General features: G+C 53.0%; 8 protein-coding genes across 8 annotated transcripts; 6 read left to right on the top strand and 2 right to left on the bottom strand.

Moving 5' to 3' along the window:
• Positions 1-396: 396 nt before the first annotated feature.
• J7T55_003130 (uncharacterized protein) lies at positions 397-3,105 on the top strand (the record flags this gene model as incomplete). The annotated part of the gene is made up of 1 exon (XM_053138275.1): positions 397-3,105. The coding sequence occupies one exon, from the start codon at positions 397-399 to the stop codon at positions 3,103-3,105; it is 2,709 nt and encodes a 902-aa protein (XP_052998996.1).
• A 328-nt stretch (positions 3,106-3,433) lies between these two features.
• Positions 3,434-4,573, bottom strand: J7T55_003129 (NUDIX domain-containing protein; the record flags this gene model as incomplete). Its single annotated transcript, XM_053138274.1, has 1 exon — positions 3,434-4,573. The coding sequence occupies one exon, from the start codon at positions 4,571-4,573 to the stop codon at positions 3,434-3,436; it is 1,140 nt and encodes a 379-aa protein (XP_052998995.1).
• Positions 4,574-7,162: 2,589 nt separating this feature from the next.
• On the top strand, positions 7,163-10,402 carry J7T55_003128 (all development altered-3; the record flags this gene model as incomplete). The annotated part of the gene is made up of 3 exons (XM_053138273.1): positions 7,163-7,951; positions 8,020-8,379; positions 8,432-10,402. 3 exons carry the CDS (start codon positions 7,163-7,165, stop codon positions 10,400-10,402), a joined length of 3,120 nt encoding a protein of 1,039 aa, XP_052998994.1.
• Positions 10,403-13,419: 3,017 nt separating this feature from the next.
• On the top strand, positions 13,420-15,124 carry J7T55_003127 (Serine/threonine-protein kinase SKY1; the record flags this gene model as incomplete). Its single annotated transcript, XM_053138272.1, has 6 exons — positions 13,420-13,616; positions 13,674-14,014; positions 14,070-14,234; positions 14,424-14,593; positions 14,669-14,828; positions 14,892-15,124. 6 exons carry the CDS (start codon positions 13,420-13,422, stop codon positions 15,122-15,124), a joined length of 1,266 nt encoding a protein of 421 aa, XP_052998993.1.
• A 759-nt stretch (positions 15,125-15,883) lies between these two features.
• J7T55_003126 (3-hydroxyphenylacetate 6-hydroxylase) lies at positions 15,884-17,695 on the top strand (the record flags this gene model as incomplete). The annotated part of the gene is made up of 4 exons (XM_053138271.1): positions 15,884-16,243; positions 16,325-16,438; positions 16,544-17,300; positions 17,364-17,695. The coding sequence occupies 4 exons, from the start codon at positions 15,884-15,886 to the stop codon at positions 17,693-17,695; spliced, it is 1,563 nt and encodes a 520-aa protein (XP_052998992.1).
• Positions 17,696-18,179: 484 nt separating this feature from the next.
• J7T55_003125 (uncharacterized protein) lies at positions 18,180-18,462 on the bottom strand (the record flags this gene model as incomplete). Its single annotated transcript, XM_053138270.1, has 2 exons — positions 18,180-18,226; positions 18,300-18,462. 2 exons carry the CDS (start codon positions 18,460-18,462, stop codon positions 18,180-18,182), a joined length of 210 nt encoding a protein of 69 aa, XP_052998991.1.
• Positions 18,463-18,764: 302 nt separating this feature from the next.
• On the top strand, positions 18,765-19,304 carry J7T55_003124 (uncharacterized protein; the record flags this gene model as incomplete). The annotated part of the gene is made up of 3 exons (XM_053138269.1): positions 18,765-18,867; positions 18,921-19,043; positions 19,147-19,304. The coding sequence occupies 3 exons, from the start codon at positions 18,765-18,767 to the stop codon at positions 19,302-19,304; spliced, it is 384 nt and encodes a 127-aa protein (XP_052998990.1).
• Positions 19,305-19,996: 692 nt separating this feature from the next.
• On the top strand, positions 19,997-24,445 carry J7T55_003123 (plasma membrane calcium-transporting atpase 4; the record flags this gene model as incomplete). Its single annotated transcript, XM_053138268.1, has 3 exons — positions 19,997-20,206; positions 20,712-23,531; positions 23,615-24,445. The coding sequence occupies 3 exons, from the start codon at positions 19,997-19,999 to the stop codon at positions 24,443-24,445; spliced, it is 3,861 nt and encodes a 1,286-aa protein (XP_052998989.1).
• Between the last annotated feature and the right edge of the window lie 1,207 nt (positions 24,446-25,652).

Below are 25,652 nucleotides of genomic sequence, written 5' to 3'. Positions count from 1 at the left end.
CTGACTTTCTCGACTTTGGTGGGCTGGTCCGAGCGTCCGCCCGCTTTTTTCCACGCTTGGCGTCTTTGCTGGATGTACCCAGGTACCTTCTTAGTCAGATGGCGGGTGGCTGCCCATTGACCAGCTGATCTCGTGGAACCAACGCGCTGTGCCAAGAGCCTCGGGCCATCAGTCGCCAGGGGAGCGTGCCTTTGTTTTGCTGGGAAGGGGAGCCAACACCATGCATGCGAAAGCCAACAATCCAATACCTCCAATTCTCAGAATTCACTCACATACCGGTGTCAGCTGCACCGCAGACACACGTATCCTCCGTTCACACTGAAGCTCCCGAACTTCCAACAATGCGCGTGGCGCAGCCGCTTCTCTGGTTGGAGCCCCGCCCTACGATCATCATCAATGGCTAGCAGCAGCCTTATCGCGACTTCGCCGGGAGCCCACACGTCGCATGAACGACTCATGATGCTTTCTTCGTCGCCTCTTCCCGATATCAAAGAATTTGCCACCAAAAAGCCGAAAGCGACAGCGCTGCGTAGCGGAAGTGCTGCTCTGCCAATCCCTGCGAGTGCAACCACGACGTTCACGAGCGCTGCGGATCTACTCCGCAGTGCACAGGCTGGTGTGGACGACTGTTCCGATATCATCGACGAGCCAGAGAAGCCTGCGCTGAAGAAGACCGCCATCAAGCCAAAGCGCAAGACGACCAAGCCCCCAAAACGTGTGGCGAAGGAGGTGATCGTGCTGTCCTCGGATGGAGTCACGCCCAAGGGCAACGGCGATGATACAAGCGCAGAATTCAAAAGCAACGATTGCGAAAATGGCATTGAGAAGAGCCCACTGGGAGACAAGCCATGGAGGAGATATAAGGTGTCTGCGGAGCTGGGAGACACCGACGCATCAGCCAATGCTGTCGAAACACGCGAACCGAAGACACAGAAGAGGAGGGCAAATAAAGCCGAGACAGTCAGTGGACATTTTGCAAAGAATGGCGGATCCACCAAGTCAAGGACGAGGAACTTGACCCCGGAACCGATCAATCTAGAGCCAGCAGTACAAAGGAGGATGGATTGGACGCCACGAGACGACACACGGACGGAGACATTTCCATCACCAATTGCTCCATCAGGCACCAACCCGGCACACACATCGCCAGCTTTGCTGACATCAGAACATGGGCCTGTCAAAGGAGACATCTTCAAGAACCTACACGATGCATATGCCCACAAAGTCACCGACCAACCCGCATGCGCCCCGGTCAACCCGCAGCCAATTACGTTAGGCAAGAGAAAAGTCATTGAAATGACCTCAACTGGCCAGTCACCGAATAAAATCCCTTTCGAGGTCTCTCCAATAAAGCAGAAGGCGCCCAAGAAGAAGCCTCGGACAATCACGGAAGTCGCCACAGCAGCATACGCCCCGAAGGCTGTCAACCTCCCCGAGGACACAATCAAAGAAGACTCAATCCTCGAATACTTTAACGTTGATAAAGAGGGGAATGTTTCCAAAACAACGGCAGGCAAAAGGAAGGGAAAGACTACGAAGGTTACAAAGAAGAAGGCACCACCAAAGCGGCCTGTACTTCTGTCTCCTAAAGCTGCTATGTGCCAATCGGCCAGACAAGACTTTGTCTTTGGCACATCAAGTCAGCTCGCCCGGGAAGAATCACCAACTGTTTTGAGAGACCTTGAGGCCGCGTTGCGGGCGTCAAACATCATGGGTGAGAATATCCCATCTGCCGAGAACCTTTCCCGCGCAAACGGCTTAGTCGTGGAATCGACGAAACGCGGTAGAGGGCTCTGGTCAGTGAGTGCCAGAGACGAAGATGGCGAAGTAGTAAATGTCGAGATCATTGATCTTGTGGGATCGCCTTTCCCCGAAGACGACGCGGTTGCAATTTTGGATCCTTCCAAAGACTTGCCGCCGGAGCTACCAGCTGCTAGCGGTACCGAGACTGAGACCGCCGAACCATCCCTCATTGAGATTGAGAGCATGCCTGTGGCAACCTCGAATACATCATCACAACCGCCTGTTCCCAAGTCACATTTCTTTTTGACCCAGCCCAAAGTCACAATCAGCTCCGCTGCTGCCGCTGCTGCCAACTCCTCGGACGCGTCATTTAGACAATCATTTTCGCTCATTGAAGACGACGCACCACCACCAAGTAACCAACAACAAAGCCAAGGAGACGTCGGACAGGGTTCATCTACGATGCCGAAAAAGATTCAGAAGACACGGCCCAATTATGAGCTGTTCACAGACGCTAAGCTGGCGAAGGAGGTGTCTTCATTTGGTTTCAAGGCCGTCAAGAGCAGAAGTGGAATGCTTGCACTACTCGATCAATGTTGGAAGAGCAGGACTCAAGCTCCAATTGCAGCAGCATCGTTTTCTACAAGTGCCTTATCAGCCAGTCCGAAAGGAAAGAAGGCGAGTTTTGCAGCGACGCCCAAGACAGCTTCTTCATCAACCAAGAGACCGCGTGCGAAGCCAAAGAAAGTCCCTGATGTGGTCACCAGCGAGCCTGTAGCGGCATCTGAAGGGGCAAGTACTGCATCGCCGCCGAAGAAGCGCGGTCGTCCACGCAAGGATGCATCGGCATCGGCAGCAGCAGATCCCATCATACCCCGGCCGACGAAGGCACAACCTTCCGCTTCGACGCCGAAGCGTCGGAAAACAGGCACTCGAGCACGGGTAGAGGTATTGGATTCTGACCTTGAAAGCGACGACTCTGCAGGCCTCTCTTCACCGGAACGGGTTTTTACCTCGCCTGGGGGTGAGGCTGTGGACATGTCCATTAACGAGGATACGGAGATATCTCTCAACCTCAGCCCTACAGCACAGCAGTCTGTGCTGTTTAGCCACATCACGAGAGCCATTACGTCAGCGCCTCGGACGACCGACCCAGAGAACCCGTCATGGCATGAGAAGATGCTCATGTATGACCCGATCATATTAGAGGACCTTACTGCCTGGCTGAACGCAGGCCAGTTGACGAGGGTGGGCTATGATAGCGAGGCGTCGCCCATGGATGTGAAGAAGTGGTGTGAGTCGAAGAGTATATGTTGCCTTTGGCGGGGGACCTGGCGTGGCACGGAGAGGAAACGACTTTGATAGCTCTAGCGCTTGGGTGCATTCAAGGACTATAGGACATTTTGTATACAGGTGTATGCATGCGGGACCCGCTTCCACAGGGTATATTGGTTTAAAGGTCTGGGTATGTATAAACGTACGCGTAAATTTTGGCCCGTAATTCGATTACTGCACACGAGAAGGGCTTCTCAAATTGCTGCGATATACAGTATGTACGATTTTGTACGATGGAGACCGACTAAATGGCTTGCTATTCCGCCATACGGACTTAGCCCAGAATCTCGTACAATAAACGCCAGATGCTTTTGCAGGGAAATCGACGGGGTCTTATTGAGTCTCTGTCCCGTATCTAAAGTTTCCCTGCTTCTTTGCCCGCTTCTTTAATGGCCTTTTCTTCCCTTAAGACCTCATCTCTTCCTCTAACCTCAACGTCCTGAGGCCCTCCTTTGGCAAATTTAACCAAAACGACCCTCTCGAAGTCACCACCTGCCCCACTGCCTTTCAGCTCCGGGCCAGGTTTATCGATTCCCAGCACGATCCTGTCATCGCTATCCCGTATAAATAGCGTGTGTGGGCTCATGACCTTCTCCGACCACGGGATCAACGCCGATGGATGCAGAGCTTTGCCGCCCGCCTCACCTCTACTCGTCGTGGGCGTCCGGCGCACAAAGTCGACCAGGGCTCTGCGTTGCGCTGCATACCTGGCTTCCGCATCACCCCCGACACTCTCGAGGGATACCGAGTCGAAGATCTGCGCCACGAGGGTGAGGAGGTAGCACTGCGGCGGGAACAGCACGATCTCCCCCTTGCTCTGCTGTCGCAACCACTCCGACGCGTCGGCGAACGTGGCCGCCGTGTGCTCGACACCGCCGTCGGACGTTGGCGTCTGCACGACATCCACGTCGACAGGCCCGTCGCCCCCGCCACCGGGCGTCCGCGGTGAGTCGGCCAGCGGCATGAAATAGAGGTACATCTGCGTCGTGAAGCGCTTCGGCATGTTGGGCGGCGTGACCCACCTGGTGAAGGGCACCAGGTCGTCCACGCACAGCGTGCCTCCCAGTCCAGCCTCTACCCATTCGGTGAACCTCACCTTGTCGCCGTGGATCTCGCGCCGTGCCTTCTCGCGCTCGACCTCCGGCACGACGAGCAGCACGTCGTCTGCCAGGGAGCGCTTGGCGATGAGGATGCCGGACTCCTCGAACGTCTCGCGCACCGCGGCGAGGCGGTATGCCAGTGAGTCCGCATGGCGCTCGCGTGAGTCGGGCGGCGGGGCGGGAGGCTCGTGGAAGGGCGACAGGTTTCCACCGGGGAAGACGTGTGCGGAGGGGAAGGAGCTTGATGTCTGAACTCGGTGGAGGAGCAGGACCTGGTTGGTAGGGGAGAGAAGGATGATGCTGGAGCTTGGCCGTGCCTCCGCGATGGACGGCTTCTCGCTCTTGGGAGAGCCGGCTGACGAGAGCTGACGAGCTTGACCCTGAGACCGAGGCATACTAGACGCGCATAGCCCGGGCGGTCCCAGGTTTTTAGATTGGTGACGCACTCTGCCGTTTGATATCGCAGTCGATGAGCAGCGCGCAGCACCGCGAGGGGACCGGATTGAGAATACCTGGGAGGGGCCTGTAAATCCTGGGAAAGTTATGCGATTTCCACTGAGCCCACGGCGGAGACACCGGGCTGTAGTCATTATTACAGCGGGTTTGGGCGTCCTTCAGATGTCCAGATGGGAATGATGGTCTGGTTAAGGTGGCGCTGCGCGGAGCCGAGGTACACTCAAGCCGGCCATTTTTGGCCGGGCAAGCCGAGGTGATCCCTCATGTGGAGGAACGGCGCAAGTAAAATTCACCACAGCATGAGGACGATACCACTCAATCCGAAGCAATTACATTTTCTGGCCTATGGTAATGTTTCAAGGCGCTGCTAGGAGCATTATTCATATATCTGGGCAACCGGCATGATAAGGGTTTACAGGCGGAACTGGAGCTATACTTGAGTCTTCATCCTGGCAACTAAAGTCTACGTACAGCAGGAGTTCAAATACGTGCCCAGGTACCAATGTTAATTGATGGATTGATGGTGCCTCTAATGCTGGAAGGAATCGCTTTTAATTGGCATCGTACCTCGAAGTACTAATCCTGGAACTTGTTTCTAGGCAAGCCCACACGGGACAGCCTTCCAATAGCATAGCCTACTGTAGAATAACGTGCTGTATTATTATTGCGTATATGACTCCTCATCACACAAAGAGCCATTCTGAATCCGTCATTAAGCGTGCCCAGCGAGATCGGAGGCGCGTCGGCACCGAGGACTACATGACAGGGCGCGCATGACCGACAAAAGAGTTGTTCCAGCCAGTGAGGTCGTCAGACTTCGGCCGAGTGTTTCGGCTCGGCTCAGCAGCCGTGGATGCTACCCGCCAAGGCTCCGAGGCCAGAGCCAGAGCGTCACCACTAACTAATGCAATGGCTGCCATTGACCACATCTGTTGGCAGCAGGATAGCGCTAAGACACTCGCAGGTGTAAATCTGCATACTATAGCTGTATAGCAAGCAGCCCACAGACGGAGACGCAGAGCCGATCGCCCAGCACGCAGCACCTAATCGTGCTAATGCATACCAGAGTTTCGGTCAACAAGCCCCTATGCAGCCATTGGCTCTCACCGACCACTCAGGTAGCATTGGGGCAGAGCGGGAGAGTCTTCCGCCTGCATTGCTGGGGTACCTAGGTAGCGATTGTCTCCAACATACTGTACCCAGTCGAGTTTTCGAGACACGATAGTTTGGTGGCTATCTGTGATTGACCTCACCATAGAATCTAATTCTGAACAGACTTCTGGACAGACAAACCTGTGGACAACCTGTTTTGGGGCAGGCATGACTCGGAAGAATACAGGAAAATTATGGGACATTGGATCTCGATGCGTGCCGTGATAAACGTGATAAAGTGCGTATCTATACGTACGGCAGGACAAGGATTGTCAGTGCCGATGAAGAGATGCCTCATAAGGAATAAAGCCTCGCGGATCGGTGCTAGGCCTGACTGGGTAGACCGGTTGCAGGTGCACCCTGTGCACCCCCTGCTGTTAGTGCCCCGCGCTGACATAATTTTCCTGCAAAAGAGCTGCAGAGCTGCAGAGCTGCAAAGCCAGCCGGTCCCGCAACGGGAGCGCAACGCCATGCAACGGTCTCGCCCGTCCGTCGGTCTTTCGGCGGTGGTAGCGTTGGCGCTGGCGCTGGGCTGGTGGTGGGAGGCAGGAGTCAGAAGGCAGAAGCCAGCAGGTTGGAGAGCGTGACAGAGACGGAGTGTGGAAACGGAGTGTGGGAGCGGGAGCGTCAGTCAGACAGAAGAAATGGACCCTCAAACTTGCCCAAGTGGCCCAGGGGCTGGGCTGGGCTGGGTTGAGCTGGTCTGGTCTTCCTCTTACAACCGTTACCCGGTAGACTAATCTTCACTCACACCTTCTTCTCTTCCTGTCCCTTTGCCCGAACACTGCAGCCGATGAGCAAATTCGCCGGCCCTGCACTGCCCTTATCAGATTGCTCCTGCCTTGCCCTCGCCGTCGAGGTTCAAGTCCAGATTTCAAGTGCCTCAGCCTCGCCAATTTCTGGAAGACTCTCACTCCCCCCTCCCACTCATAGTCCCAATCCCAATCCCAACCACTGAAAAGGGAAGCGTTCGCGTATCGTCGATCCGAGACCAGGGCAAGGTCCGGGTTGCTCATCCTCTCCAAAGCTTGAGTCGCACCGCGCCGCACGGCACAGCGGCTCCCACGGCACCCCAACTAAATTCAACACAACCTCGCCGCCTTGCATCCAGAACTTATTCACTCAGCCTTGAAACCCTCCCATTCCTCCAACCGATAGCCTGTTCCCAATTTCTGGCGGACAGGGTTGGGAAATCCGCACCATACAGGAGTTCCAGCGCAGAGACAAGTCCACGCTCAAGGCTGAGCCGAGCCTGACTGACTGACTGACTGTTCGTCTGGCCTGGCCGCGATCGTTCGTCTCTCCTCATTGCGGCACTTCTGCACGGTCCCTGTGAGACAGACAGTCCCAGTTCAGACCATAGTCCAAGCTTCAATATGGATAACACGGGGCCTCCCCCAACCTCTGGCTCGAATCCGTCCAACCCGACCAGCCCGGACGAGTCCTTCGCCGACTTCAACCTGCCCTCGTCCACCGACTCGCCCAGCAACAATGGCGCATTCAACCACAACACCACATCCCCACAGCCGCATTCACACCCTGCCTTTCCAGGCGCACAGGTGTATACGCCGACGGCCACGCCCTCCGATCGTCTGAACCCGCGCAGCTGTGTCACTTGTCGGAGGAGAAAAGTACGCTGCGACAAGCACATGCCATGTTCGAACTGCCGTCGAGCCCAGATCCCATGCATTTTCCCCGCCCCCGGCCGCGCACCGCGCCGCCCGCGACCAAAGGACCCCAATGCACCACCCAAACAGCCCTCCAGCGAACGCGAGATCGAATTGATGAAGCGACTGCGGAAGCTGGAGGGCATTGTCGAGGAGCTGAGCGGACAGATCGAGGTCGAGACAGCGAGGAATCACTCTAGCAGCGGCAATTCCCCAGAGACCACGGCCGCCAATGCCGCCACCGACTTCCACACGCCTGGCTCTGGGCCTCGACTGGAAAGAGCAGACAGTATGACGGCAGGCAGTACACATAGTCAGGGGTCGCCCTCAGGGCCGGGTGACGGCAGGATGGCGGCCCCTTACAATTTCAATTCCAGCGCTGGCACCCCAGCGGCGCGACACGACAACGTGAACAAGAAGTTTGGGAGGCTGGTGATTAATGACCATGGCAAGACCAGATATGTCAGCAGTGCATTCTGGTCCAAGATTACAGACGAGGTAGGTGCAGTCACCAGTTCTAGGCTCTGTGCAATGGGAACACATATGGCTGACCGACCACAACTTAGCTGGACGAGCTGCGACACGAGACCCAGAAGCTCACGGACGAGGAATCGAGTGACTCGGACGACGAGAGCATAATAGCCACCGCGAACAATCGATCAGGAGGTGATCACCACGCATTTGTTCTTGGATATAGATCAGCCGATGTCGACTTGAGATCTTTGCATCCACTACCCTCACAAATACCGTACATGTGGCAGGTTTACCAAGAGAATGTGGACCCTATTGTCAAGGTATTACACGTGCCGACCGTCGAAAACCTCGTGAAAGAGACGCGAAAAAATCTGGATAGCTTGACACCCGGGAATGAAGCTCTTATGTTTGCAATCTACTTTGCAGCCATCACCTCTATGGACGAGGAAGATGTGAGTGGGCTGTGCGGTCCTTATTCTGCTTATTAGTACTAACAGGGGACAGACCAAGAAGAACTTTGGAGTCGACAGGCCAAGGTTGATTTCGCAGTATCGATTTGCGTTGGAGCAGTCTCTTGCGAAAGCCGAGTTTTTGGTGTCTTCTGAAATGGTTGTCCTCCAGGCCTTCATCCTCTTCCTGGTTCTGGTTAGACGTCACGATGATACTCGAGTGTCCTGGACACTGACAGGGCTCGCTGTTCGAATGGGGCAGTCGATGGGCCTTCATCGCGATGGGACGTCGTTCCCGGGTTTGACGCCATTGGAGATTGAAATGCGGCGGCGACTATTTTGGGCGCTTTGCATTCTGGACCTTCGAGCAGCCGAGGATCAGGGCACTGACTTGACCATCATCGACCGGACCTTCGATACCGAGTTCCCACTCAACATCAACGACGCAGACATTACACCAGAAATGACAGAGATGCCTCAGCCACGGCAAGGCTCGACAGACATGACCTTCTCGCTGATCAGATACGAGATTTGCGGACTTGCGAGGCGTTTGCACACCATGTCATCAGCAAATGCAGGGTCCTGCCCTCGGGACGCAGCAATTTCTTTTGAAGAACGCGAGAACATGGTCAGAGAGGTATACGCGAGCGTGGAGGGGAAATTCTTCCTGGGTCCAGACGCCTCGCAAGATCCGATTCTATGGACGGCGGCGAACATAGCCCGCGTGATTGTCGCAAAGATGACGCTTGTCATTTATCAACCTATGCTCTTCCCTGGGCCTGAAGGCGAGACACTGTCCAGCGAAATCCGCGATCGCATTTTCACCGCAGCCACCGAGATTTTCGAGTACAACCACCAGCTCAACTCAGACCCACGGTCTAGGCCGTGGCGCTGGCTTTTCCAGACCTACACAGCCTGGCACGCTGTCGCATACGTGCTGATGGAGGTCGTTCGTCGCCCATGGAGCGCTGCTGTCGAGCGAGCATGGGCAGCTTTGAATGCTACTTTTGCGAGCCCCAATCCTGAGGATTTGAACCGTATAGCAGGAGATCAATCGGTCTGGTTACCGCTCAAGAAGATCTACCTTAAGGCCAAGAAGCACCGCGAAGGGGAAATTTCTCGATTGAAGGCCGACCCCTCGGCTGCGCAGGAATTGGAGTTACAAGAGCGCAGAAGCGCGGGGGCACCGGCAAGCTTCGCAGCCATGCCTGGGTCAGTCAAGACTGCAGTAGCCAACGAGCGGTGGCGGAAGCTCGTGAACGCACCGCGCCTACCGCCCGAGCTGGAAAAGCAAAATACACCTTTCGCGCCCTTCCTCCAACAGCAGCAACCGCAACAATCGCAACAGAAACCATCAGGACAACAGGGCGATTCTGTCCCGCCGTCACAGGTGCCGACTAGCATGGGCATCGGTGGTGGGCTGCCTGGTCAGAATGTAGGTGACGAGAGGGCCATGGAGATTGTTGAGAACGTCATGAACCAGCCTCATTTCCAGCCCGACAGCTTCTGGCCCATAGCCTTCTCACCTCAATACGCGGACATCGCACGTGCTGCGACGAACAATGTGGGCTTCCCCTTCAGCGACCCCATTCCGAGGCAGGACCCGACTCTTGCGAACTTCGCCAATGGCAATGGCGATGCGGCATCGAATCGCACGGTACCTGGGACGTCGATGTCGACCGACCCAAGAATGCAGCAAACACCTCTTGTCGACGCGCTCAAAGTCGAGGGCAATCTGCCCCCGTGGTTGTGGAGCGACGCGCCGGTTGCGACGACCGCGGCGCAGACGTTTGGAGGCACCCCTGGTTCTGTGACGACGGCAAGCAGTGGGGGCGGCGGACCAATGAGTGCGAGCACGCCGGCGAGGGCGTTCAGCTTCCCGCTGCCTGCTGGAAATACCGACGTTCAACCCGAGGACATTGATGTGAACATGGACGAGGACTTCAACTGGGCGGACTGGGGACAGAGCCTGATGGAGTCGACTGGTGCAAATATGGGAGGCGTCTGGAGCGCACACGGGATGTAGAGGGATAGGGGGTTCCAGCCGGCACGGGCGAGCACTTCGTTGTTGGAAACTGACAAGATCGAGGACAAACAACCCACCCAGCTCATCTCATCGAACATGGCGGTCGTTTCTGAATAAGGCAGGTATAGACGGATTGCAATGCGCGTCGGGCCGGGGGTGGCGCATTATGGGGGACGGCGCCTGGCTGGGCAGATCGGAACTGGGTCGGCTGGGAAAACTTGCGGGTCCAGGGTAGATTATTTTGTTTCGATAATGAACGACATGACATGACGTGGCATGACATGTCTTGAGCTAGATAGATAGGTTTTGGTATTCTTGTGCAGAACTGAATATTGATACCCTCTTTTTTTCATCTCAAGGGCGGTGGTGCTCTGTTCCAGGTTCACGGTGTGTGGCCGGCTTTACAAGGCTCTGGTGAGCAACTTGAAGGAGTATCTTCACTTGGATCTACCTGGCGTGGAGAGACCCCCTGAGCCCCCCTGAATCAGGGGTGAAGATGTCTGGCAGTGATGGTGGTTTTCCAAGGTTCGGCTCGCGACCGGACTGCTCGGAGGTCGCACGGAGAAGCGGGTCGAGATGGTACAAGCCTTGACCCGGCCCCTCCCGTTGCCCGGGGGGCACAGTCCAATTTTGCATCCCTTCTGTCACCACTTTTTTCGATGATCAACATGTCTTCTGGATGTAAGATTGATTTTCGAAGCTAAACTGAATACTGCACACGGGACGGGTCGGGCCATCACGTGCCAACCAGTTGCGCGCTTTTCATTTCAACTACGGCAGATGGAGAGCGCGACACGCTTGTAGCGTCGGAAGTGTTCCGCACACCATTTCCTGCAAGTCCGAGACTCGACCCATTTTGTATATGTCTCATTGAGATCTGATGAGAGTGGTGGTTCCAAACGCGCGATCGGACTCCGCGTGGTGGTGGACACAGCATCGTGCACGCGCGCCTTCGCGCCTTCGAGGACCCTGTTCTGGCAATGCTACAATATTTGCGAGCTCGTGGGAGTCCCTGATCTCTCCACATAGGTGCTTCTACCCAGTCACTTGGGCTATCATCGTTATCATGTAGTGCGCAAGATCTTGTGAAAGGGTGTAGTGACTCCGAAACCGTCCCAAAAGCTTCGTATGGGAGCGTGACCCAGGGCGGAAATGTCCGCAGGACTTTTGGCCAGTGACGGCCCAATTGATGACGTCTTGATTGTTTGCATGCGCAAAGAGTTTCCTCTCTGTGGACCCTAGGCTCTTTGGGGTGGTCAGCAACGCGGTCGACGCTTTGTCCCCGGGGTCGGTCTCACCGCACCGGTGAAGCCACCTTGGAACGAGAACATGATGTTGCGTATTTGATTTACGCAGCTATACATAGTCCCAAGGCGGGTCACAATCTCAAAATACTCCAAAACTAGTTCCACCACATGGAAGCGCCACTCAGAACGAAGGTCACCAATGGCGAGTCCTGTCCAAGGATTGTCGTCCCACGAAAGGAATATGAGTATTCTCACGCAGGTCGTCATGCGACACGGGTTTGCCTCATCAACTGTGGACCCACAATTTAAGCGCAAAGAGATCGAGGTCTCCCACTGAAAACTATCTTGGCACAGTGTACAAAATCGTGTAGGATGGTGTGCAATGGTATCGATCAAGGCGATTTTGCCCTGAGCCCCACCAAATTACTCATCACATAAGCATTTAAGACATCCACGAAGTAAAAAGTCACAACAATTGATCAAAAGCTGCAGACATCCAAGGACGGACTTTTGAAAATGACCGATGGAAAGCTGACAGAAGTCCCGTGAACAAGATACTCCCGTGGTCGCACTCCTTGCTCGCATTAAAACAAATAGTCACTTCAACCTCGGGTTCTCAACGTGGAGACCGGGATTCAAATCCTTCGCCCAGGCAAAAGGCTGGAGCCAGCTATGCGCAACTTCAGACTAACCTGCATGCAGCATGAGCTGAGGCGAGGTTGGGGGCCAGGTCCGATGAGAAGCACTCCTACGCGCAGGATTGACCGGCTCTTTGCAGCTCTTTCATCTCTCAACGGCCTAGTAATCCCTCGCATTTGGCCACTGTCTGCAACTCGATCTCCTAGCGTGGCGGTCCTCGGCATCGGTATCGCAATGTTGACCGGGCGGGAATGTTACTTCTCCGAGCAACGATCTCACTCTTTTGACGAAGAACATTGTTTGGGTCTCTGATTTCCATCCATAGGAATATAGGTCACTGCGGTACCAACCACAAGATCCAGACTAGGCCAGAAACGACGTCCAGATATCACAGCCCTGTCCTTCATTGAACTCGCTTCCTAATTACTGTACTTTGAATGTCACGGCACACCCACATGGTATGCTCCTCGATGCATAATGCACGCATAGTTTTGTTGGATATGATTTGGCTTAGTAGGTAGCTTGAGGGTTCGCGGGATTGCTGCATGTAACTTTGCTACAGCATGGTAGAATTACTCACCAATTGCAGCAAAGGATGGCCTGCTTATCGCGAAACTAAGACATTTCCGAACACACACAAGCGTAAGTCGTGTACGGGTCTTTTTATATCGCGGCCTTGCGTTTTCAACCACACGGTACCGGTATCGTAAAGCAAAGCCCGAAACCGAGCTTAATCCTCGATCATTCGTGCTGCCTTTGCCTTACATCACCATCTGACATTCTCGCGTGCTGTGCAGCGTGACGTATTTTGTTAAAGAGAAGGGAACTGGATTATTGGAGTCTTCTGGGCAGTTGTTGTCAAGATGCACATGTCATTTGCTCGCTACGCCGCGCGCTGTGCGGAGTTCCGGACCGTTGGCAGGATCTGCGAGGCGCGACATCCACTTTACTTCAGCTTCTCTGTGCCGAGCATAATTCAAAAGTAACGTCCCATCTCATGCCAGAGAAAATTTTTCTTTCTAGCGTCGCTACTCGAGCAACTGGCGGCTTGACCGAGTGCCAATCTGTGTCAAGATCAGTCTGATGGGTTTGTGGGCCCAGGACAACACGCTCGTCACTCATCATATCACCATGGTGGAGTGGACTGAAGATCTATACCCGAATGCTACCAATATCCAGCCACACGAACCACCCGAAGACTACCGGCAGGGAGGCTTGCACCCCGTTGCTCTTGGCGATACCTTCCAAGACGGGAGGTTTGTAGTCAGGCACAAGCTAGGCTTTGGGGGCCAAGCGACTGTGTGGCTTGTGCAGGATACCCAATACAGGTACAACCACTGAGCGCCCTCATCACTTGCGACGACTATGCTAACCTCGGACGGCAGCCAATGGGCGTCATTGAAGATCAAACAGTCTCGTATAAGTGAAGGCCCACTAGAACAAGATCAGGAAATCCAAGCCCTGCAGGCGCTGGAGAAATACTACGCCAGCAGTGACCAAAAGGCACCAAGATGTTTCACTCGGCTATTGACGACTTTCCAAGTCTGTGGCCCTAACGGCACGCACAACTGTCTCGTCACGGAATTGGTTGGCCCATCAGTCGCGAAGGTAGTCCGCGCTTGTAGTCTCTTCGGGGAGACCTTACGACCTGATACGGTTCTTAGAGCTTCCAAGCGTGTGCTTCAGGGGGTCGACTTTGCGCATCATGCCGGCATAGTTCATGGAGGTACGTGTTGCTCTTCTACTCCCATAACACAGGTCTAAATAAAGTCCGTTCGCAGATGTTTCTTTTGGTAATGTTGCCTTCACATGCGATGTGGCCTTGAATGGCGAAGAGGACATCTTTGTTGCGTTGGGTGGGCAGCCCATGACCTCAACGAATAATGGCCGAGAGGCACTACCACCGAACATGCCTCGGATGTTAGTGAAAACAGCAGACTGGGATAGTAAGCATCTCCTGAATACAATTTCAACCCTTTCGATAAGAAATATTTATTATCTGTCGTCTGTCTCACCACTTGGCCTATAGCTTGTAATCGGGCTAGACAGGCTATGTGTCTATGGTGGCTTGTTCCTTCCCATTTTCGTGAAGGTCTATTTCTTCGTGTCTTGATAGCTGACTCCAAATGCTGCAGTGTGGACGGACCGAGACGAAGAAGATATCAGGCTCTTAGACTGGGGCTTGGCCTTCCCAGTAACGCAGGCAGTCACGTCGCTTCCTCAACCCATAGATCTCCGGTCGCCAGAGACTTTTTTCTGTGCATCAATAGACTTTCGCCATGATTTATGGAGGGCGGGATGTGTCGTAGGTCTCTTTCATCACGCTAATTAAAGAAGAAGGCCAGGCCTATTTAGGCAATAGCTAACTCACCCCAAACAGATCTATGTGTTGTATTTTCAGCAGTCACCGTTCCCATTTCGGCACGGCACGGATCGTGAATTCATTGGGAAGTTAGTGGAAAAGTTGGGTGCACTTCCACCACAATGGAACTTGATGTGGGAGGAAATGGAAGGACCAAGCGCGAACCATCAACTGAACGGTAGGACACAAAGCGCGTTCTCACAATCAATACCCAAGCTGACACAACTTCTACTATGCTCAGGCCACGATTCAGAAGACAAGGAAGCCTTCGAAGAGAGGAGGAAAGCCATTGTCACAGAGTGTCAGAAAGAGGACGAGTACGAAGCGGACGAGTATTCAGATTACGACTTTGAATCACTTCAGCTGTTATCTCCTGCGATAACTGCATTGCTGAAATGGGAGCCGGAGAGACGTGTCTCTGCCCAGCAGGCGCTCTCATTCTTGGAATGGGTAGACTACCGTAATGAGGCTTGACAGGCTTGTTTATCCGAGAATTCAGAGACGCCTGCTGACTTCCAGACCTGACTGAATACCCTCGACACACTGCCTCCGCAAAGCAAGCGAATTGAATTTTCCGCTCTTCAGCAAGCTAGCCGCTTCTCTCCTATCAACTCTGCACTCACAATATGACTCTAACTCTTATATCGACATATAATCGAGCGCGGTTATTCGCCAAGTTCACAAGCTTTGCTATATTAGCAACGAGAATAAATCCGAAGGCAAAGACACCGAAAATAGTATCATAAGCAATTTCATGAGCGAGAATATGAGAGTTCTTTCGTGAAAATTTCATTTTGGGTCAATCAAATGCATATTGGCATGAGATGTAAAGGACTCAACTCGCCACATTATCGTGGCCGCAGTCGCTGTCAGCATTTTGCGGTCATCGCTGTCAGCCTCCGGTGTCAGCCACAGCCCACCGACACAATACCTCCAAGTCAGGTAACCGCAGTGCATCGTAGAGAAGCCTTGGAGAATGTGCGAATTATGACGTAGAGAATGAAGTCGGCCCCAATACTTCTGACATCTTCGGCTCCCGAGCTTTATTGGGCGCGAAAGAAACGCTCGGCCTTTCCAGCGTGTTGTCAGCCTCGGAAGACAATTCACCCTTTCACGATTTATTGTTTACACAAAGTCAACCCGCCAAGAATTATTTGCCCTTTTCTGGAAACACTTCCTGCCATGAGGCGTCCACATTCGTTCCAATAGCTCGCCGAATCAGTACACTTGGCGATGGACTCCTTTCAAAACAACGCCTTCGTAGTGCTCAGACTACTTCCTTCGCTCGCCCTTGGCATCTTGGCAGCTTTGGTGGGTTATGTTGCGATAAATGAGTATTTGCGCCGGAAAACTATGATTGCTGGCCTCGCAAGCCCGCCACAACAGATTGTATTTGGGCACCTGCCGTTCTTCGCGCATAAGGGTGTGGCAGAGCCTTGTCGAGACTGGTCGCAGAGATACGGGCCTGTGTATCAGATCAAGTTAGGAAATATCACAGCTGTAACTGTCAATACTGCATCGGCGGCCAAGCATATTTTCAGTCATCAGAGCCATGCAACAAGCTCCAGGCCTGAATTATACACTTTGCACAAAGTAAGTTCTGCATGATGCCTAACATTGACTTTGTATAGCTTGATAATTGTTGAGGATTTGCAGCTAAAAGATGTCTCTCAGCTCGTCAATGATGCTTCAGGGACGCCAATCGGACAGACTCCGTACAGTGACTCACTCAAGAGACGCCGTCGAGCTGCAGCAGCAGCTTTGAACAGGCCTATGGTACAGACATATGTAAGTGATTTCGGAACAAACGCGTTGAATCACACCCCCAAAGAAATATGTTCCTCTAAAGACTTGGGATCGCACGTCTGACTTTGAAGCTGCCTTTCAACACAGACCAACCATCTTGATCTAGAGACTCGGCAATTCGTCAAGGATCTATTGAGATACGGGCAAAATGGCACTATTTGCATGGACCCGATGCACGCCATTCAACGCATGTCACTGTCCCTGGTCTTGACACTGAACTGGGGTGTACGAATGCGATCTCAAGATGACGCTCTGTTCTCGGAAATCGTGCACGTCGAAGAGGAACTCAACTACTTCCGTGGATCCAGTGCTTCCCTTCAAGACTATGTGCCACTTTGGCGGCTCTTTCCTACAAAGTCAGCGCGAGCCATCGCCTTGAGGAATCGTCGGGACGCGTATATCCTCAAGTTCGACCAGGAGCTGCGGCAGCGCGTAATGAACGGCACACACTCCTCCTGCATTCAAGCTAACGTCATGGTCGATCCCGAGGCCAAGGTTAGCGAGGAAGAGGTCAGATCCATCAGCCTATCGATGCTGTCCGCTGGCTTCGAAACAGTGGGGGCCACAGTTACGTGGAGTCTAGGCTTTTTCTCCAAGCATCCTGAGATTCAGGAGAAAGCTTACCACGAGATCAGCAAAATGTACAGCGATGAACAACCACTCTGCGACCCACAAGAGGACATGAAGTGTGAATATGTAGCCGCGTTGGTAAAGGAATGCTTGCGATACTTTTGCGTGGTACGGATGAACCTTCCTCGATCGACTATCAAGGAGATAGAATATGACGGCAAGATCATCCCGGCTGGCACTCTAATGCTTTGCAACAACATGGCTTGCAACTTTGGTGTGTGCAACTCCAGCTTCTTCCAAGCACCCAACCGATGCACAGCTTTGACTAATTTTTCAGACCTTGATTTGTGGCCTGATGCCGACATCTTTCGACCGGAACGGTGGATTGAGCACCCAGATGCGCCACTATTCACCTACGGCCTAGGGTACCGGATGTGCGTAGGAGCGCTACTGGCCAACAGGGAGCTGTACTTGATTTTCATGAGAGTGCTTCACAGCTTCAAGATCGAGCAACACGGCAATTTTGACGACAATCCCATCACTGGCATTAGGGATGCCCGCGAGCTAGTGGCCATGCCTAAGCCTTACAAGGCATCATTCATTCCTAGGCACCAGGATTTCTTGGAAAATGCCTTGACTGGGCCTGATTACGAAAAGAGTAAAATATGATGTGGCGCAGGACTTGTATCGTCCGGGTATGGCAGTGCTTATGACACTCGGAGACTTCGGCATCTTGGGGATCGTCATTACATTGTAATAGTATCCATCACCCGAATATGATCTCACCACACTGTGAGCTCGATAAAGCTTCGGTGTTTTTCAATTTATCAAGCGATCTAGGTCAGGACGGAATGACGTGTGCAGGGCCTGATGAGGCGAAGCCTGCGGGCTTGACGCGTAGCCGGGGCTGACCATTTAGTACACATCACAAATAGAGACGAAAGTCATATTTGCAAACTCAAAGAGTCTTGGAATTTGGACCTTGTGAGGGCTTGCCTGACATTGCAAGAGAGGCGACTCGTCGCAAGGTATAGCGGGTGACTATCTGAACACATTCTTCTTACATTACCAGGTTACGATATCGCCTCCGACTCCAAAGTACACCTTGTCTCCCATTATAAAGCCCTCAGTCAACGAATCATGACTTGTTGTTCTATCTTGGATACTTGGGAGGATTCTTGTAGGGAGGAGGCGGCAGCCCTGAAAAGTCATGTTCATTACCAGGCCATCACTCAGGTTAGGATTGTTTCGGGAATGGAGGTCTCTGACTTACGCATGTCAAGTTTGTGCATGGGAACTCCGTCTTCGATCTGTTGATCAAGCCATGCCAATACCTCCGCGGCATGTCGGTCAGACTGCCATTCCCTTGCAATCTTTTCTGCGCGCTTTTCGGCCTTTCGGCGCTTCTTTTCCTCGGATTTGCAGAATAAAGGCATATTCTATCTGTTTGATCTGTGCGGTTTCTCTCTCGATATTTGAGTGGCACATAATAAGCTGCGACTTCCAGCGGATTTGGCAGAGTCCTTTGGTCCAGACACGGGCTTTTATACATAGGGAGGAACGAGCTTTACATGCGTCACGAGAACGAGCCGTGTTGTTGCAAAGTGTCCGGCTGTCACCGAGCCTGGTCATCATGACAGCAATCAACTCCTGAGTAACAAGAGCCATTAGAACAAGGGTGTCACATACAAAGCCTGATCGCATATGTCTGCGCAACTACCCCGACTTCTCTGGAATGATGGAGACGAGCAAGAAATCGTCGCCTGATGCCTCAGTTACGCGAACTTCTTCCAATGGTAGCTTCAACTGGAGAACCCTGCAAGCTGTATCGTATTCCGATAGTACGTTTTAGTACGAGGGCGAAGATGTTTGGCATGTTTCTTGCTCGGCCCAGGTGCTACAACACGGATGAATCCAAGCAGCTGGAGCTCCAGGATATCACAGGCAGGGTCACACCACGTCGACGAAAGTGCCGATATAGGAGGCCTTCCGGAAAGTGCAACTGGTACACAAGGCAGTAAGCCTGCTGAATCCGTTCTTTGTAATACCAATGTGCCTCCCTGGGTGTCTGGGCAGATAAAGATCGACGATGTTACTCGTCCGATGGTGGTGACTGGTAGGGTCACTACTTAAGGACATGATCATGCAGACGCGTGGTACGCTGAATCAGGACTCGAGGTCTCACAAAGAGACGGTAGGGTTGGACCCTGGATTAGACTGCGACAATGCGGAGCTCTGGAGCTCAGCTCTGGAGCTCAAGAGGAGCAGTTTCGCGTAGCTAGCCTGCAAGGTCGTTTCTCTTCTTTTTACACTTCACATACGGAGACCTTCGGCATCTCACCCTGTCCGCCGCGCACGCGATCGAGGCTCACACAGCAGGAAAGACAAGCACACGCAAGCACACGTGCCCCGTGGCACGATCAGCGAGAGGTCACCGCCGTTTGTGCCTGGTTCTGAACCGCGACATGTTGCTACCCACGACTATGGAGGCGCTGCTTGGCAAAGTCTTGGACACGCGACGGTGACGAATGCTTGTGCTCGAAGCCAATATTAGCCAATTTCCTAGCGTCAAGCGCCCCTGAGGACTGGCTAGAACAGGAGAGGTAGGCTGGCAGGACAAGGCAGACAAGGCAGAAAGGTGTGCATGCGCCGAAAAGCAGAGCAGTGCTATCTATCTATGTGCTGCGCTGCACGCACCCAGCCAGCATTGCTGATTCGAGCACCTGCAGCGAGCCGGTGAGATGTGGGCCCCCACAGGGCTATAGGGCCACAACTTACCAGGCCAAATGGCCTCAAAGTCGAATATAGCTGCTGGAGCATCTGCTTCCTGCGCCAAGTGGGCATGGAAAGCTGCCTTGGGGCGTAATTGTTCTGCTGCGCCAGCCCCGAGAAGAGCAAAGGGGCTGTTCCTAAGGGGGTATTCAGCATCCAGAAGCTGTTCAAATTTGGAGGCAGCCCGCCAAGCTGGCCATGGGTAATCGCCAAGCAGCGCCAAGTTGGGCCCAGAATACCTGGAATAACCCCCATGGCTGCCCATGGGCCACACGTCTGCAGCTGCAGTGCCGCCGTGGTGCTGCTGTGGCTCGAATCAACATTGGCGGCGGGCCAGGGCTGTCAGAGTGGTATGCCAAGCTCTGTGTTGACGAGGAGGATGTCAATCCGCTCTCATCCATGGATCCTGTGAGATGAGCTGGCCCGGGGATCGGGCCCCTGGATGGATACCGGCTGGCTGAGTGAGGAACAGGCAATCCCAATGTTTGTGTACAACCGTCCACACACTTCGGCAGCCACGCAGGCAAGGTTTAGGTAGGGAGGGCTGTTTTGTCTCAGATATCATCTTGTTTCCCTTTTCTTTTCCCGATCAAGATTCATCAAGATCTTGCGTCGCCTCGATTTTGCAAGCCTGTTTTCCCTGTTTGGGTTGTTTTGTTTGTTGTCTCTCCCTCCTTCGCCCCTTCCCCTGGTTTTCGTTCTTACTCCTCTCCCACCCTCGTACCACTAAGCACACACTGCCTGGGAACGAGACACATTGAGCTTGAGCTTGATGGGCATGTGTAACCCATCTGACTCCCACCTGCACGCCCCTCAACAAACACATTGTCGAATCAGCTGCTCCAAGCTGCTGAGCTGTCCTGTGGCCTGATCCTTCGCACGTCCCAGACGTGCTGAGAGTGTCGTCTAGCAGACCTTTACCTGGCTCATCCTGGAACGCAACAACATCAACTACATCATACCCAGCATGGCTAGCAACGCAGGGTCTGAGTGGGAGAATGCCACAACGGTGATCGCAGAGAATACGACTACGATGGCCACCGACGAGAAGGACAATGGCCCATCCAAGCATGTCAAGTTCCACCTGGACCTCAACGATGCCCTCACGCCCGACCCTGGCACGGAGGACATGTTCAGAACCATGAAAAACAAGTTCGCCTTCTCTCCTGGTCAGCTTTCCAAGCTGCTAAACCCCAAGAGCCTCAATGCCTTCTACGCAATGGGCGGCTTGGCTGGGCTGGAGAAGGGCCTGCGCTCCGATATCAAAAGCGGGCTTAGCGTTGACGAAGACATTCTCGATGGCGCAGTGGCTTTCGAGGATGTTGCGACCAAAGGTGCGCCGAAGTATGGGGCCCTCGGAAACAATGTACCGGAGCCGAGCGAGGAGAAATCGGCAGCTGCCGCATCTGGTGCACACCAGGCGGCGACCCACGGCTTCTCCGATCGACAGGACGTCTTTAACGACAACAGACTGCCCGAGAAGAAGAGCAAATCACTGCTGGAACTCGCTTGGTTGGCATACAATGACAAGGTCCTGATCCTACTCACTATCGCGGCGATTGTGTCCTTGGCACTCGGTCTCTATCAGACCTTTGGCACTCCTCATGAGCCTGGCGAGGCCAAGGTCGAATGGGTAGAGGGTGTGGCTATCATTGTGGCAATTCTGATTGTCGTGGTGGTAGGCACCCTCAACGACTTTCAGATGGAACGGCAATTCAACAAGCTCAACAAGAAACACAATGACCGTACGGTAAAGGTGATCCGCTCTGGCAAGTCGCAAGAAATTTCGGTGTTCGACGTAATGGTCGGTGACGTAATGCACCTAACGACTGGCGACATGATTCCTGTCGACGGCATCTTCATTGACGGGTACGGTGTCAAATGCGACGAGTCTTCTGCGACTGGCGAATCGGACCTCCTCAAGAAGGTCCCCGGCAACGACGTATTCGCTGCCTTGACTGGTGCAGCCGAAGCTGGCAAGGACCAGCCAGAACTGGAAAAGCTGGACCCATTCATCATTTCCGGAAGCAAAGTCCAGGAGGGAACGGGAACCTTCCTCGTTACTGCTGTCGGTGTCAACTCGAGCTACGGACGAACCGCAATGGCCCTCCGTACAGAACAGGAAGACACCCCACTACAGAAGAAGCTGAACATACTGGCTGACTGGATCGCAAAATTTGGTGCTGGTGCTGCGCTTATCCTTTTTATCGTCCTGTTCATCAAGTTTCTGGCAGCTTTGCCTGGGAATGACGCATCCCCATCGGAAAAAGGCCAGCAATTTCTCACCCTGTTGATTGTCTCGGTAACGGTGGTTGTGGTAGCTGTGCCCGAAGGACTTCCCCTGGCAGTGACGCTCGCTCTCGCTTTCGCGACTACACGCATGATGAAAGACAACAACCTTGTGAGAGTTCTGAAGGCATGCGAAACGATGGGCAATGCAACAACCGTTTGCTCAGACAAGACCGGCACCCTAACCCAAAACAAAATGACTGTGGTTGCTTGCACCCTTGGAAGTTGCAACAGCTTTGGTGGGACGGATCCACCACTCGATGACACAGAGAAGAGCGATGCTCCTGATGAGGTTGTTGAGACTGTTGCCAATGTTCCCGTCAACGACTTCGTGGCTTCCCTGGGAGATGAGACAAAGAAACTTCTAATCCAGTCGAACGCAGTCAACTCGACGGCTTTCGAGGGTGAACAAGACGGAGAGCAGACATTCATCGGCTCGAAGACTGAGGTTGCTCTGTTGACTTTTTCGCGGGATCATCTCGGTGCTGGGCCAGTCCAGGAAGAACGCTCGAATGCCAATATTGTGCAAGTCCTACCATTCGACTCCGCGAATAAGTACATGGCAAGTGTTGTGAAGCTTCCGGATGGAAAATATCGAGTATATGCCAAAGGTGCCTCAGAAATTCTCGTCAAGAAATGCGGTCGCATTCTAGCCGATACCGAGTCCGCCACTAGTGTCGAGATGAAGGATTCGGTGCGCCAATCTATTCTCAATACTATCACATCGTACGCCGGCCAGACACTGCGGACTATTGCATCCTCTTACCGAGACTTTGAGTCGTGGCCACCGGCAGGCATGGAATCCAAGGACGATCCTCGAGCTGCCGATTGGAGCAAGGTCCACGAAGACATGACTCTCGTGGCTATTTTCGGCATCAAAGATCCTCTCCGTCCCTCTGTCAAGGACGCTATCAAGGACTGTCAGCGTGCTGGGGTCATAGTTCGTATGGTTACGGGCGATAATATACTCACAGGTTGCGCAATTGCACGCGAATGTGGCATATACCACCCCGAAGATGGTGGCATCGCTATGGAAGGTCCAGAATTTCGCCGGAAGGACGAGAAGGAACTCAAGGAGCTCGTTCCCAAGCTACAGGTTCTTGCGCGTTCGAGTCCCGAGGACAAGCGTATCCTGGTCCGCACCCTCAAGGAGCTAGGGGAGACGGTCGCGGTCACTGGTGACGGCACAAATGATGCTCCTGCTCTGAAGATGGCCGACATCGGTTTCAGTATGGGAATTGCGGGCACCGAAGTTGCCAAGGAAGCATCTGCTATTATTCTTATGGACGACAACTTTGCTTCGATTGTGAAGGGTATGATGTGGGGACGCGCAGTCAACGACTCCGTCAAGAAGTTTCTGCAATTTCAACTTACCGTCAACGTTACTGCTGTTGTCCTTACGTTTGTATCGGCTGTCGCTTCGGCTGAGGAAGAATCGGTACTCGTAAGTAAACTCTGGAGGAAATACTCGAGCCTCTCTCCTTTTTCTCTAAGCCCCTGGGGGATAGTCTCTGACTTGTACTACAGAACGCCGTGCAACTGCTTTGGGTAAATCTCATCATGGACACATTTGCTGCTCTGGCGTTGGCAACGGATCCCCCGTCTCGATCTGTTTTGGACAGGAAGCCCGATCGGAAGTCCGCATCACTCATTACTCTTCGCATGGCGAAGATGATCATTGGACAGGCAATCTGCCAGTTGGCGATTACGTTCTGTCTAAATTTTGGAGGCAGAACTCTCATGGGCTACGGAACATCTGAGCACGAGGTGACGAGGCTGAAGACGTTGGTCTTCAATACCTTCGTGTGGCTACAAATTTTCAATGAGGTCAACAATCGCCGCCTTGACAACAAGATCAACATCTTCGAAGGCATCACACGCAACTGGTTCTTCATTGGGATTAATCTCATCATGATCGGTGGCCAGGTCTTGATTATTTTCGTCGGCGGCGAAGCCTTCGAGATCACACCCCTCAACGGCAAGGAATGGGGTCTGTCGATTGGTCTCGGTGCTATCTCACTACCATGGGGCGTGCTCATCCGCAAGTGTCCTGACGAATGGGTTGCCTCGTGCCTGCCCTGGTTTATCCGCAAGAGGTGGGCCCCCGAGAGCATCACGCCGAGCAAGATGGAAGCTCACAGGCGGAATACCGTGGAGATGGAGGAGGGCATCCGACCACCTCTGCGCACGCTCTCGACACTGCGTGGAGATCGAGCGAGGCAGAACATTCGTGGTGGGAGTGGTTTCAGGGCGTATATGCATGAACAAAAGGTCAAGGCGAAGAAGGCTATGAAGAAGACAGCTGGGGCTGATTCTGCCAAGACTGTGGAGAGCGCTTCGGAGCAAGGGAAGAGCTGAGGGGTTCCCGGACAGGCCCCAGGAATACGCCAAAATTACATAAACCAACAGGCGAATATAATATTCTTTTTTATGAATGGTTGGAAGGTTGGAATTAGAGATTGCCTTCGACAGTCAGCCCGAACTTCGTTTATTAATCGATCTTTTCATTGTCAGTATTGAGTTCCAGAAGAAAATGAGTCCCCGATGCAGTAGCTACGGATACATTTCCACTTCCAATTGAATAATGGTCATAATCCTCATGCGAGCGGTCCGGCCTTCTCATACGTTCTAGATGCTGAGATAGAAATAGCTCGAGATTCTTTACATACACTATGGGAACCACACCACCCTTCTTTGCTTTTTCTTCTTCCAGAAAACGAAATGCGAAACCATCACTGCGGAGCTCCGTATAGACAACTTCTGACTTCGTCCCAATATAGGATCATCCTATAGGAGATTACCCCATAGACAGTATTCCCACCCGCTACAAAAGGTTATCTTACGGGAGGTTATTCCACAGGAGGTTAGGTTATCCCACAGGAGGTTATCCCACAGGAGGTTATCCCACAGGAGGTTATTCCACAGAAGGCTACCCCACAGAAGGTCATCCTAGAACAGAATATTCTATAGCAGGTTATCCTGTTTATCCTATAGGGGGTTATGTTATGGGAGGTTATCTTATAAGAGGTTATGGGATAACACGTTATCTGACAAGAGATTATTTTATTCTTATCTGGAACTCCCTCCTTTCGATTTTACCTCTTCATCACATAGATACTGTATCCGCGAAGCAGACTCCCGAGCTTAAACTCACCATGAATAGCTGTGCTCGCTCACACGTCGACATAAGGAGTTGGAGTCAATGTTTGCTGGGAAGAGCTGAGCAAGAATGGAGTATGCAATCGAATATTGGAGAGCGGAAATTTAAAAAGTTGGCTTAGCGGCACTGTGCCGAGGGTGACAATCAAGCCTAAAAATGGGCACGCGCCTCTATATTTCTGGATTTCACGACCGAATCCTCGCTTTTGAAATCTGCGATCAAGGATAGAGTTGTCTGCGTACCGCTGAGATACATGCACTAGCCATGCCGAAATAGACGGGGACGTGTACTATGAATTTATACACCGTAGTTGTGCACCATGGCGTATAAAGTGGAAGTATTGCATTGTTTGAATTGTTTAATAGCAATTCCCTGTGGATTGAGACTGTGTTGATCGCCCTGTAT

Source organism: Diaporthe amygdali, assembly GCF_026229845.1.
Source record: "Diaporthe amygdali strain CAA958 chromosome Unknown NODE_3_length_2959817_cov_65_330692, whole genome shotgun sequence".
Taxonomy (NCBI): Eukaryota; Fungi; Ascomycota; class Sordariomycetes; order Diaporthales; family Diaporthaceae; genus Diaporthe; species Diaporthe amygdali.
Note: the sequence above shows the minus strand (reverse complement) of the source record. Positions and strands in the feature narration are given on the sequence as shown.